This window comes from Sus scrofa, chromosome 1 (genome assembly GCF_000003025.6).
Source record: "Sus scrofa isolate TJ Tabasco breed Duroc chromosome 1, Sscrofa11.1, whole genome shotgun sequence".
NCBI lineage: Eukaryota > Metazoa > Chordata > Mammalia > Artiodactyla > Suidae > Sus > Sus scrofa.
Window position 1 is genome coordinate 269,373,464 of NC_010443.5, and position 12,368 is coordinate 269,385,831.

The 12,368-nt window shown below is 58.6% G+C and overlaps 1 protein-coding gene across 3 annotated transcripts; it reads left to right on the forward strand.

Moving 5' to 3' along the window:
* Window positions 1,244–10,476, forward strand: DOLPP1 (dolichyldiphosphatase 1). Of its 3 annotated transcripts, none has more exons than XM_013993923.2 (9): window positions 1,460–1,551; window positions 3,234–3,366; window positions 4,930–5,030; window positions 5,278–5,362; window positions 5,457–5,556; window positions 5,757–5,855; window positions 6,386–6,514; window positions 6,981–7,070; window positions 9,024–10,476. In XM_013993923.2, the coding sequence occupies exons 2-9, from the start codon at window positions 3,285–3,287 to the stop codon at window positions 9,058–9,060; spliced, it is 723 nt and encodes a 240-aa protein (XP_013849377.1). In that variant the 5' UTR covers window positions 1,460–1,551; window positions 3,234–3,284; the 3' UTR covers window positions 9,061–10,476. The 3 variants fall into 3 exon arrangements, with proteins under 3 accessions (XP_003122262.1, XP_013849377.1, XP_013849379.1); XM_013993925.2 differs by having other exon boundaries at window positions 3,234–3,348; window positions 9,024–10,473; XM_003122214.5 differs by lacking the exon at window positions 3,234–3,366 and having other exon boundaries at window positions 1,244–1,551; window positions 9,024–10,473.

Consider the following 12,368-nt stretch of genomic DNA (forward strand, 5'->3'; position numbering starts at 1 on the left):
TGGACAACAAACACATGAAAAAATGCTCAACATCCCTGATTATTGGAGAAATGCAAATCAAAACTACCATGAGATACCACCTCATACCAGTCAGAATGGCCATCATTAATGAGTCCACAAATAACAAGTGCTGGAGGGAGTGTGGAGAAAAGGGAACCCTCCTGCACTGTTGGTGGGAATGTAAGCTGGTACAGCCACTATGGAGAAAAGCATGGAGGTACCTTAGAAATCTATACATAGAGCTACCATATGACCGAGCAGTCCCACTCTTGGGCATGTATCTGGACAAAACTGTCCTTAAAAAAGACACGTGCACCTGCATGTTCATTGCAGCACCATTCACAATAGCCAAGACATGGAAACAACCCAAATGTCCATCCACAGAGGATTGGATTCGGAAGATGTGGTATCTATACACAATGGAATACTACTCAGCCATAAAAACGAATGACATAATGCCATTTGCAGAAACATGGATGCAACTAAAGACTCTCATACTGCATGAAATAAGTCAGAAAGAGAAAGACAAATTCCATATGATATCACTTATAACTGGAATCTAATATACAGCACAAACGAACCTTTCCACAGAAAAGTAAATCATGGACTTGGAGAACAGACTTGCGGCTGCTTGGGAGGAGGGCGGGAGTGGGAGGGATGGGGAGCTTGGGGTTAACGGATGCAAACTATTGCTCTTGGAATGGATTTACAATGAGATCCTGCCGTGTAGCATTGAGATCTATGTCTAGACACTTACATCGCAGCACAACAATGGGAGGAAAAGTATGTACACATGTATGCGTAACTTGGTTGCCATGCTGTACAGTGAAAAAAAAATAAATAAAGAGAAAGGTTGTCAGCTTTCTGTGACTTGCCCTGTTGCCGGTCAGTAAAGGGCAAAGGAAAATAAGTCCCCTCTAAGTCTCTGGACTTAGTTTACTCATAACTAAAAGTGGATAAGTTCAGGCTCCATCGCGCCGAGGCTGCCTCGCTGAATCAAGCATGCGCTCTAACGTGCACCCAGGTCCCGCCATCCCCAGGCGGGCTCGGGATACCGAGGAAGCCTACACTCCGCACAGGTCCCGGCCAAACCAAAGCTCCCACCAAAGTTCAACACGCCCCCCAAGCTAGTGGCTGATTGGCCCGCCCTGCCCACACCGGGAGCCGCTCTGACCTGCTGATTGGTTCTTCTGCTCCCTGTTGTGTGCCGAAACCTTCCTCCTCTCTGATTGACCAAGCACCTACCTGCGCTCGCCCCGGATTGGGCGCCGGCTTGGCCGGCTCGCAGGCTCCTAGGGGCCCTGCTTTCTGATTCGTCAGTTGGGCCAGCCCCACGGCCTGCACGCTGAATGGCTGCGCCGCTACCTGTATAGGCCTCTGATTGGGTGCGCGGCGCCTCCCTGGCGTGATAGGTCAGGACCACCGCCCCCCTGGCTCCCCATTGGCCGCTCGGCGAAGCCCGGTCTCCGGGTAAGATGGCAGCGGACGGACAGTGCTCGCTCCCCGCTTCATGGCGGCCGGTGACCCTCACCCACGTCGAATATCCCGCAGGTAAAAGACGACCCCTGCTCGGAGGACGCCTTGCCGGGGCCGGCCCGTCAGCTCCTGGCTCTCCGCCCGGCGCAAGCCCGCGGAGGGGGCGCCGGGGGACTGGGGTGGGAACTGTCAAATAGTGAGCCATGGAGGGGTTCGGCCGGCGCGCGCGACGCGCAGGCGCAATGGTGTGGCGATGAGCTGGGCGAAATTGTGAGTGGCTCGCTCGCGCACTCTGCGGCTGCGCGGCGGGGGCGCTCCCCCGGGTCCTGGGACGCCGGTGGGCTGTAGTGGGGCAGGGGTCTGCGTGCGGCGGGAAAGGATGAATGGTCTGGACCTGGGCCCTCCTTCCCCGCCCTTCCCGGAGCCAGGGAGGCCAGACTTTCCACGGGGTGTAGGGAGTGCCGGTTTCCTTCAAACACTGCTTTGGGGCTGCCTGTAAGAAAGAGTTCCCCATTGCTGGGAGTGTGCAAATCGAGGCCAGGCTTGTGGTGCCACGCCCAGAGCAGGCCACTGCTCCATAACTCAGGGGACCCGGTGGAGGGCAGGCAGCCTCCGCAATATTGACTTCTGGAGCTTCCCATCAGACACAGCTCCAGAAGCACAGAGAGGTCCTTTAGTGGCCGTCTGGAGGCGGACTAGTAGAATGGTGCAGAGCTTGGGCCTTGTGGTCAGAGTTCAGGCTGAGGCCTTGTGCAAGTGACTGCAGCCCTCCCCGCCTCTCTAAGTGGAACTAATCACGGTGCCTCCCTTCTAGTGGTCGTGCAAGGACCACAAACAGGAGCGGTGAGAAATGCTGAGTGCAGTGCCTGGCTTACAGTTAAGCATTCAGTAAATAACTGCAGTTAGCATCATCCCACCTTCCCATGACCCTCTCAAGCCTACCCTGCCATCTCTGGGTAGGATGGTTGGGTGCTGGGTGAGGCTGGGGACCACCTCATTGAGCCTTGGTTACCCAAGGAAGGGCCCCTCATGCTGTTTTTGTGGGTGGAGACCGGAGAACCTGGCCCTACTGAGGGCCTCAGGGCCGGATGCCAGGGAACTTTGACCCTGGGAGTTCTGGGTTAAACTGAGGGTGGGGCGGCCCTGTAGGTGCTGAGCCCTGCTGTATGCCTGCCTGCCTGCCCACCAATCATCCATCCTTCATTCAGCTGGTATCTGCTGAGTGCCTCCTGGATGCTAGGCCCTGGGCTCACTTTGCACTTAGTTTAGTGAACGGGCTCATATGGCCCTGAACTCCTGGATTGTGAAAAAAAACAAAAACAAAAAACAAAACCCACTTTATGGGAGAGAAACCAAGGCCTGGAGAGGGGAAGGGGCTTCTCTAAGGCCTCAGCACCTTCGTAGTTTCCCCTCCCTGGCCTTGGAGTAGCTTCTCCGGGTGAGAAGGAAGCTGGCAGATGTGAGCAGCATGACTCAGGCTGTGATGAGGGACCCTTTGCAGGGCCCATGGGTGCCAAGAGGAGAGACCTGGCTGAGCCTGGGGGCTTTCCTCGAGGTCTAGTCCTTGGCTCGCTCCTCTGTGACACGCTGCATTTCACACCCCTCTTCACACTTGACCCTTGCTTCCGTCATCCCTTCTGCATTCACTTAACATCATTTTAGAGCCCAGGTAAGTGCCAGGTGCTGTGCTGGGCTTGGGAGACTGAATGGGGTGTAGAGACCCCATCTCTGCACTCATGGAACCTACTTTCTCGAAGGAGAGACAGGTACTAGCCGGATATCTACAGGAATGAGCGGTGTCATGAACAATGCCCTGGTTTCGGATTCTGAGAGCCCTGTGGTGGCAGGAATGTGTCTTTTATTGCCACTGTGGTGGGTACTTAATTTACGGTGAGTTAACCGAGACAGCGTCCCAGGTGGGGGAACAGTGCGTGCAAAGGTCCGGAAGTAGGACAGAGCACGGTGCCTTCGGGGCACTTAGAATTTGGTCCCTGGAACTAGAGCAGAGGGTGGGAGGGAAGCAGGGCCAGGACTACAGGGTGTTTTGAGCTGGGCTGAGGTGGGACTTCTCCCAAGGACAGAGATCAGGCAATGGTGAGGCCAGAGTCGCCGACAGCATTTGCAGGAAAGCCCAATGGTAGAGCTGCTGTGGGGCAGGCCATGGAGCAGGCCAAAGGTTTGGCGGGCACCAGCTGCTTCCTGTCCTCACAACCCAGGGCGCCGGGCATCAGCTGGGCAGCCGAGAGACCCAGAAGCTCAGGGCTGAAAGGGGCCAGAATTGGGAAGGGTGTCACCCAGTGTCACCCTGCGGGCCTGTGGCAGCACTAACACGTGGGCCTGTGTTGCTGGCCTGTTCTTCCAGGCCAATTTGAAGCTGGCCCTAGCCTGGGGAGGTGTGGACGAGGCCAGATGTGTGCCCATCTCTTCGGCCTGGAAGCTGGGCTCAGACCTGGGTGGGCACTTGCTGCCTGCGTGTGGCTGGGCTGGTGGTGGAGCCACTTCCCACGCTGGGTTCTCCCATCACGGAAGTGTCCTGGGCGCCAGGGACTGAGCTGGGTGTCGCACAGGCTTCCCATCTAAGTGCCCACGGCTGTTGGGTGAGAACGTTGAGGCTCAGGGAGGTAAAGTCTTTCCCTGAGGTCACTTAGCCAGCAAGTGCTGGCACAGGAACTGAACCATGCCCTCTGACCCCAGAGTGGCCACGTAGCTGCCCTGTCTCCGATGACGAGGACCCCTTTGGACTTGGCATCGAGCCTGCCTTTGAACAAAGCGGAAAGTGGCTCTTGTCTCTTGGCTTTAGGGCCTTCATGCTGCCTCCCTCCCAGGTCTCTTAGAGGGATAAAAAGCAGGTGGGTAATAGGTAGCCAGTTTTCTGCCCCTAGAGAAGTGGCGAGAAGCTGTTACTGCCGCAGGCAGCCATGGTGGGCTACGCAGCCTCCTCCCACCCGGCCCTGATCCCTGTCCGAGTCCACAGCATAGGCCTGAGACTGTGTCCAGAGCATACCAGACTCCCCTGGAGGCTCGGGGCTTGGCTGGGGCAGTCTCAGCACGGTACTGTGTTCCAGAGGCATCCACGTACCGCCCGGCTGCCTCCCGGTACCCGGACCGGCTTTTGGGGTCAGACCAAGCGGGGTTCATCTCCCTGCCTTGGCGGAGGTGATAGCTGTAGAACTGGGACCAGGCTAGAGACTTGGATTTTAGTCAAACTCACTGCTTTACGGCTCTGTGACTTTGGAAGCATCACGCAGCCCCTTGGGACTCAGTGGCCTCATCTGTAGACTGGGGCAGTGGAGGCACCTGCTTTAACACCCCGTCTGTGAACTTGAGTCCTCAGTGAACACACCGTGCCCAGGACTGTGGGGGTGTGGTCAGCAGCCGCCGCCCGGCCCCGCGCTCCGGGCCTTGCTCAGTGGCCGCGCTCTGTCTGCATCCTCCCCTCCCTGTCTTGCCCAGGTGATCTCTCCGGCCACCTCCTTGCCTACCTGAGCCTCAGCCCCATCTTTGTCATTGTCGGTTTTGTGACCCTCATCATATTCAAGCGGGAGCTGCACACGGTGAGTGAGCCCCCCACCCCCGCACCGCCCGCACTGCCCCCCCAGGGAGGAGCGGCCTCACCAGTCCTTCCCAGGCGCTGAGCTTTCCCCGTCAGGCCTCCCACCTTTCTTGGGGTGCGCGGAGCCTCTGGGCTGCTTTCTGGTTGTTCCCGGGGCTGAGAGCTTGAGTCAGAGGCCACGGTCTCTGGGGCCAGGCGGCGGCCGGCAGATGCACAGATGCCACACTGAGCTCCCCTTTTGCCAGCAGATCTCATTCCTCGGGGGCCTGGCACTGAACGAGGGCGTCAACTGGCTGATCAAACACGTCGTCCAGGAGCCACGACCCTGTGGAGGTAGGGCCAGGCCCTGAGGCTCTGGGGGTCGCCCAGGTCGGGCCTTACCCGGAGGCCTGCCCCCTCCCATCATGCCCTGTTCTCTCTCTGCCAGGCCCCCACGTGGCAGTGGGCACCAAGTACGGGATGCCCTCCAGCCATTCCCAGTTTATGTGGTTCTTCTCCGTCTACTCCTTCCTTTTCCTCTACTTAAGGTGAGCTTCTGTCCCGGCTGGGGTGGCCCTGAACTGGCCCTGGCTGGGCTCTGCCAGGGACTGAACTACTCTACCAGGGCTGGTAGGAGCTGCAGCTGAGGCATAAGGCACGCACGGGGCCTGTGGATGGGCGGGGGCTGCGTGGGGGGCCTGGGCTCCAGGCCGTGGGCTGAGACCATCTGACAGGCTTGTTTTCCCAGAATGCACCAAACGAACAATGCCAGGTTCCTGGACCTGCTGTGGAGGCACCTGCTCTCCCTGGGTCTCCTCACCGTGGCCTTTCTCGTCTCCTACAGCAGGTACAGTGGGAGGGGCCACCCCCGTCCCATGCCTGTGCCCTGGGGTCCTGCTGGATCCTTGGTCCCCGCTGGACCCCACAGTAGACCTGAGCCTCTGGGGCAGGCCTGGCAGGTCCCAGGCCTCTCGTTTTAAAGGGCCAGGCCTCCAGCTGCCCTCCACCTGCCCTTACCCTCTCCTCTTGGTGGGGCCCGAGGTTCTGGGGACACCTCTGCACATCAGCCACCTGTTCCCAACGTCCCGGAGGAGCCCCGTGTGCACACACCCGGAGTTTAAGGGCTGGAGAGAAGGGAGGCACATTCCAGCCGAGCCAGCCCTTCAGTTCTAGAGTCAGGGGAGCAGCTGTCGAGGCCCAGCCCCTTGCCTCCTCCTGAAAGTAGATCTGAGTCTGTGTGGCCACAGGAGTCTGTCCTGTCGTGCGTGTTGCCCCACGAGCGTGCAGAGGACCCGGGGAAGCTAGCCTTGGGCACAGGGGATTGTGCGGGCCTGTCTCTGGCTGACTCTCATGAACTTCCCTCTGTCCGTGGCCCAGGGTCTACCTGCTGTACCACACCTGGAGCCAGGTGCTCTATGGGGGCATCGCTGGAGGCCTCATGGCCGTCGCCTGGTTTGTCTTCACCCAGGAGGTCCTCACCCCGCTCTTCCCTAGGATAGCAGCCTGGTAACTGCCTCCCGTCCCTGTTGCTGCCCTGCCCCCACCTTCCCGGGCACTACGGCCCTTCCCCCTAATGCAAAGGGCCATTGGTGGGAGGCCTCCAGTGTCCTGACCCCAGCCTCAGTGTCCCTGGGAGGGCCCTAGTGCCTGGCTTCCACCTCCCCCAGGGGTTTCCTCAGCCCAGAAGCCAAGGTGCCAGCCTCTGTCTCTGCCTGACCTCCCAGGGACTTAAAAGGCAGCCCGAGTCCTGCCGGGCTGTGTATATGGTGGGACAGTGTCCCTGCCTGAGTGTCACACAGGTGACGCATCTGGATCTCTCAGTGGCCCCAGGGTCACAGGCCAGGCAAAGACTGAGCGATGGTGGGAGGGTGCGTCGCCAGCCCCGGGCCCTGTGGGGGCGTCCAGCTGGGCGACAGACTCGGGCCCTGATGTGGTCCTGGCTTTCCTGGCCTTCGGGTGTCTGTCTCTCCAGGCCTATCTCTGAGTTCTTCCTAATCCGAGACACGAGCCTCATTCCCAACGTCCTCTGGTTTGAGTACACAGTGACCCGGGCAGAAGCCAGGTGAGTCGAGCGGGTAGCAGGCACTGGGCCACAGCCCCGGGGAGGCTGTGCGGCCCCGGCTTTGGGAGGCTTTCCAAGAGCCAGGCTCTCGCCCAGGCACTTTTCTTTCTTTCTTTCTTTTTTTGCTTTTTTTACGGCTGCGCCTGCGGCATATGGAGGTTCCCAAGCTAGGGGTCGAATCAGAGTTGTAGCTGTCGGCCTACACCAGAGCCACAGCAACGCGGGATCCGAGCCACGTCTGCGACCTACACCACAGCTCACGGCAATGCCGGATCCTTAACCCGCTGAGCGAGGCCAGGGATTGAACCCATGTCCTCATGGATACCAGTCGGATTTGTTTCCGCTGTGCCACAAGGGGAACGCCCCAAGCACTTTTCTTGAACTGCCTCCTCTGGACCCCATTTTATAGATGAGAAAACTGAGGCTCGAGAGGAGCAGGGTCACTTGACCGAGGACTTGCTGATCGTGGGTGTGGGAGCTGGGCTGGGAACCCAGGCCGTTTGGCAAGAGCCACGCTTGTAACCCGTGTGTTCTGGCACGAAAGCGCAGGGCAGCCGGGGCTCTCAGGGTGCCTGTGTGTGGACCCCCTGGGGCCATTTTGTCCGGACAGGTTGCTCGTCAACTGAGGGGCAGTGAGTTAGGGGCGCCTGTGGTGGTGCAGCAAGTCGGGCAGAGCTGGCTTTGGAGCCTCCTGCCTCAGCTCCTCTCCACGCACCCAGATCCTGGGTGGGGAGCGGCTTGGGGAAGCAAAGGCCTGGCTCCTTCCGGGGTTCAGAGGGGAGCCGAGGAGGCCTGGGCTCCTGGTGAGAGGACCCACGGGGCGCGGAGGGGCGTCCCGGCAGCTGAGCAGCGTGTCCAGTGCATCACGGTCCGAATTAGCATAATGAACTTAAGGGTAAAGCCCTGGATCCCGGAGGAGAGGGGATTTGAGGGGGCTGCGGCGGGCAATCCCATTATTGGCGCAAGGCCCCAGCCGGCCCCGCGCCTCCCGCTGGCCGTCCCCTGCCTTCATTTACCAGAATTTCCAGCGTACCTGCCCTGGGCCAGGCTGTGTGCTGGGGGTAGCCACAGAGCGTGTGACAGCAGTGGCCGGCAGGGGTCTGTGAGGAACGAGGCACCTGCCTGTGTGATCAGCGTTGTGGGTTTGAGAGCTTATGACGGGAAGGTGATGGGGTGGGATGGCTGGGCCACCTGTTGGAGTTGGGGTTTAGCAGGGAGGGTGCTCTCGCATAGGGAACAGCTTGTGCAAAGCGCCTGAGACGAGCCGAGTCCACCAAAAAGGCAGGTGTGCCCGGAGCCCAGGGAGCGAGGGGACCGGCCTTGGGACAAGGCCAGGCTGAACCACACAGGACCTGTGGGTGCCATTAGGTTTTTGAATTTGAGCTGGGACTCCAGGCGAGCCCCACCGTCCTTTCTGAGCCTCAGCCAGGCCCTCCAGGAAATAGGATTCTCCCTGGCTTCCTCAGGTTCCTGAGCCCATTCCACCGTGGATTAGTCACCCCCCCACATCAGGCACTCAGATCCACTCTATCAGTTACATGCCTCCCAGACCGAGAACTCACTACCTTGTCTGTTTCGGGGGCTGGTAACAGAGCCCCCTTCAGGCTCCCTTGTCTGCGAGTGGGAATTCCCTGTAATTACTGGAATCCAGCCAGGTCTCTTGCCTCTGTTCTGGCATCCTGAACCCCCAGCCCTGGCCTGGTCTCCTGGCTCTGCACTTGAACCCCAGAGCTGAGCCCCTGTGATCCGGGTCCAGCCAGAGGCATTGACCTCTCCAGCCCTGAGTCCCAGGCCCCAGGGGGGAGCTCTGGCCCAGCTCGAGCCAACCACTGGGGCTCCTGGGGGCGGGCATTCACTCCTGATGGGATTGTGGGTGGGGAGGGGACAGCCGAGGGGGGGCGGGTCACTGAACGCCAGGAATCCCCTCATCTGACCCCTGCCCCCATTTTGCAGGAACAGACAACGCAAGCTGGGGACGAAACTGCAGTGACTGGGGAGTGTGGCTGGGTCCAGCCTCCAGGTCTGGCCTGCATGATGCCTTGCAGGATGGACGAAATGACAGACAGAGGGACGAAGCAGAGACCTCTACAGACCCAAGTCACCAAGTGGAGCCTTTTTTTTTCTTATTTTAATTTTAACGAACAAGGTGGACCAAAGGGCTGAGCCAGCCCCTCAGCCAGGACCCCGGAGGGCCTGCTGCCAGGGGTGGCCTCACGGCCAGAGACCCTCGCCGCACTGCTGCCAGCCCCCGGTTGGGCGGAAAGTGCCCTTGGCACGGGCACCGGGGCGTGGGGTAGAGAAGGAGGGCTCGCACCTCTGGTCACAGGACCAGGAAAGCCAGGTGGCGTGAAAACTACACACTATTTATTTTGGGGTTTTGTCAAAGGCAGGCGGGATTTTGGAGATGGGGCTACAAGAGCCTGCTCTGCGGCGGCTGCCCTGCCTACCAGGGGCCCAGGTCAGCCTCCCAGCCCTTTGCCAGGGCCCGAGAGGGGGCCCGGGGGCCCAGGAGGAGGGAGCACCCCCACGCCCTCCCTGCTGCCAATGCCATTCCAGAACCTTGGTCAGTGTTTCCTGTGGGGGGGCTGGGCCCAGAGAGAGCACGTGTCTGGCGCTGCTATCCTTGTGTCCTACCCGCATCGACCCTGCACCAAAAGGGCTTTCTCTGGTCCCCTGTCCCCAAGACAGTGGTCCCTTCCTGACAAAAGAGCCTGCACATGTGGGTGAGCAAACCCAAGCTGTTTACAGCTCTTTCTGTCCTGCTGTCTGGTCGCGCCTCGTCTTCATCACCCGAACAAAATGCAGAGGAACCAGGAGCCGCCGAGAGGGGTGGGGGCCTGCTGTCCCCGCCCTGCCCTTCCCTCTGTGAGCTCGGAGCGCCCCTTGTCCTTCCCGTCGCCCGTCCGAGAGGCTGGGAACCTGCTCGGGTCGCCCTGAGCCTGCGTCCGGGCTGTGGGCTCACAGAGCCCCACTGCCCAGCTCAGAGGATGCTCCTCCCAGGCGCCAAGTTGCTTGCAAATGGAGTTGCGGAGAGTAGACGCTTCCAGACTCAGAAGCTTCTAGAACTGAACCAGGCTGCTGGGGACCTGTGTTTGACCCCCCACTCCCACCCCCGGTCCCCCGCTGCCTTTTCTTTGTGGAGGTTCCTAATCTGCTGCTGAAGCACAATATTTTGGTGCTTTCTTTTCTCATTTGTTAAAGACAGTGTCCAAAGCCATTCCAGAAGCCAGGACCAGGGGCCTATTTCTGGGGAAGGTTGGTCAGTCCCCACATTTTCCTTTCCTTCCCTTCTTATTTTTGTTTTTTACTTTTTGCCTGAGACAAGCCAAGTGTGAGATGGTTTGACTTAAGAAAAATCAATGAAATTGTTTACTATTGTTTTAAAATAAAACCTTGAACTCTGGCAGCTTGAGCATGTTGACTGAGCTGATGAGAGGAGACCGGGGTGCGGCTGTGGCGACCCAGGACCCTGAGAGGCCAGGGTGTGCTCACGACCAGACGGCCCGAAGCACCTGAGACGTCCAGGCCCCCCAGCCTCCAAAGCCTGGGTTGCAACGGCCTCCGCGACGTCTCCCACCGAGGCCTGAGGACGGCTTCCTGCCGTTGGTGCTTTCCGTCCCAGCGTGCTGCCCTGTGTGGCCCTGGCTCTGCTCTCAGTGAGCCCCGCTCCTCCGGGTGACAGCCCTTGAGGACCGGGAACAACCGTGTGTCCTTCCAAAGCCTCTGCCAGGAGAAACACCTCCATTCCTTGTTCAGTTCAGTCCTTGAGTGTGTGGAGCGGTGAGTATTGTGCTTTGCAAGAAATAACTGCAAACTGATCTGGGTTTTTGGTTTTGATTTTTTTTTCCTTTTATGGCCACGCTCGTGGCATGTGGAAGTTTCGGGGCCAGGGATTGAATCTCTGAGCAATGGCTGTTGCTGCTGCAGCAGTGCGAGACCCTTTAACCCACCGCACTGGGCTAGGGATTGAATCTGTGCCTGTGCAGCAACCTGAGCTGCTACAGTCGGATTCCTAACCCACTGTGCCACAGCGGGAACTCCTGATCTGTGTTTTAGAAGCCTTAGGAATGAAATGAATACAAGTCAAACCTAAGTGTCTGAAGTGGGGGTTCTAACCCTTCCTTAATTCATTAAGCTGGGGTTCAGAACAGCTTCACCCGCATGACTCAGAAGTAATCCTGTCCTTACATGAGCTACAAGGCTGGATTTGGTTTCCCCACTGTGGTCCACAGAACCTCGACATTTGGCTAAGGTGACCTCACCCCAGGTGTGTGGCAGAAGCAGACAAGTGTCTGGAAGAAGGAACCTTCGTACCAGGCCTCAGTTATTTATACATATTATATATATATATAAAATGCGGCATGTGGAGGTTCCCAGGCTAGGGGTCTAATCGGAGCTGTAGCTGCCCGCCTATGCCACAGCCACAGCCACGCCAGATCCAAGCCACGTCTGCAACCTATACCATAGCTCTCGGCAACCCCTTGTCCTTAACCCACTGAACGAGGCCAGGGATTGAATCCGCATCCTCATGGATACTATTCGTTTCTGCGGAGCCACGACGGGAACTCCCTCTTTTACTTTTGTAAGGAGATGAAACAAAAAGAGTTCCCATTGTGGCTCGGTGGTTAATGAACCTGACTAGTATCCACGAGGACATGGGCTGGGTCCCTGGCCTCGCTCAATGGGTTAAGGAACCAGCGTTGTTGTGAGCTGCGGTGTAGGTCGCAGACGAGCCTCGGATCCTGCATTGCTGTGACTGTGGTGTAGTCCGGCAGCTACAGCTCCGATTGGACCCCTAGCCTGGGAACCTCCATGTGCCACCGGTGTGGCCCTAAAAAGATTAAAAAAAAAAAAAATCCATCCTGCAGGAGGGGGCAATCTCCCCCCAACACTCACCTCTCCTCCTGTCCAGGGACCTTTAAAGCACCTGTCCTGCATCCGGCACTTGGAGAGTGTGAGCGCACCGGTCACCCCCTCAGGAATAGTGACTGACTCTTCATTGTTCTTTGACTTTTTTCTGCCCCCAGAAGACCGCGAAGCATTCCACCTAAACTGGCTAGGGCTGTTTTAGGGGCTAAGTGTGTCTTCCCCAGATGGTACCTGCTGCTCTAAAGAAAGGAGTGAGCCTCTGTACTGGGTAACCTGGAACAACTCAAATGCGGTGGGATGCCCTCGCTTCTAACGGACTTCATTTTGGGGGAAAAACCCTGTCTTAGAGTCGGACCCGCAGGGTTCTTAGAACTTGAGCTTGGAGAGTCCTGGGTGTGTTCCTGGCCTGCGTCGCAGCTTCCCCACCCC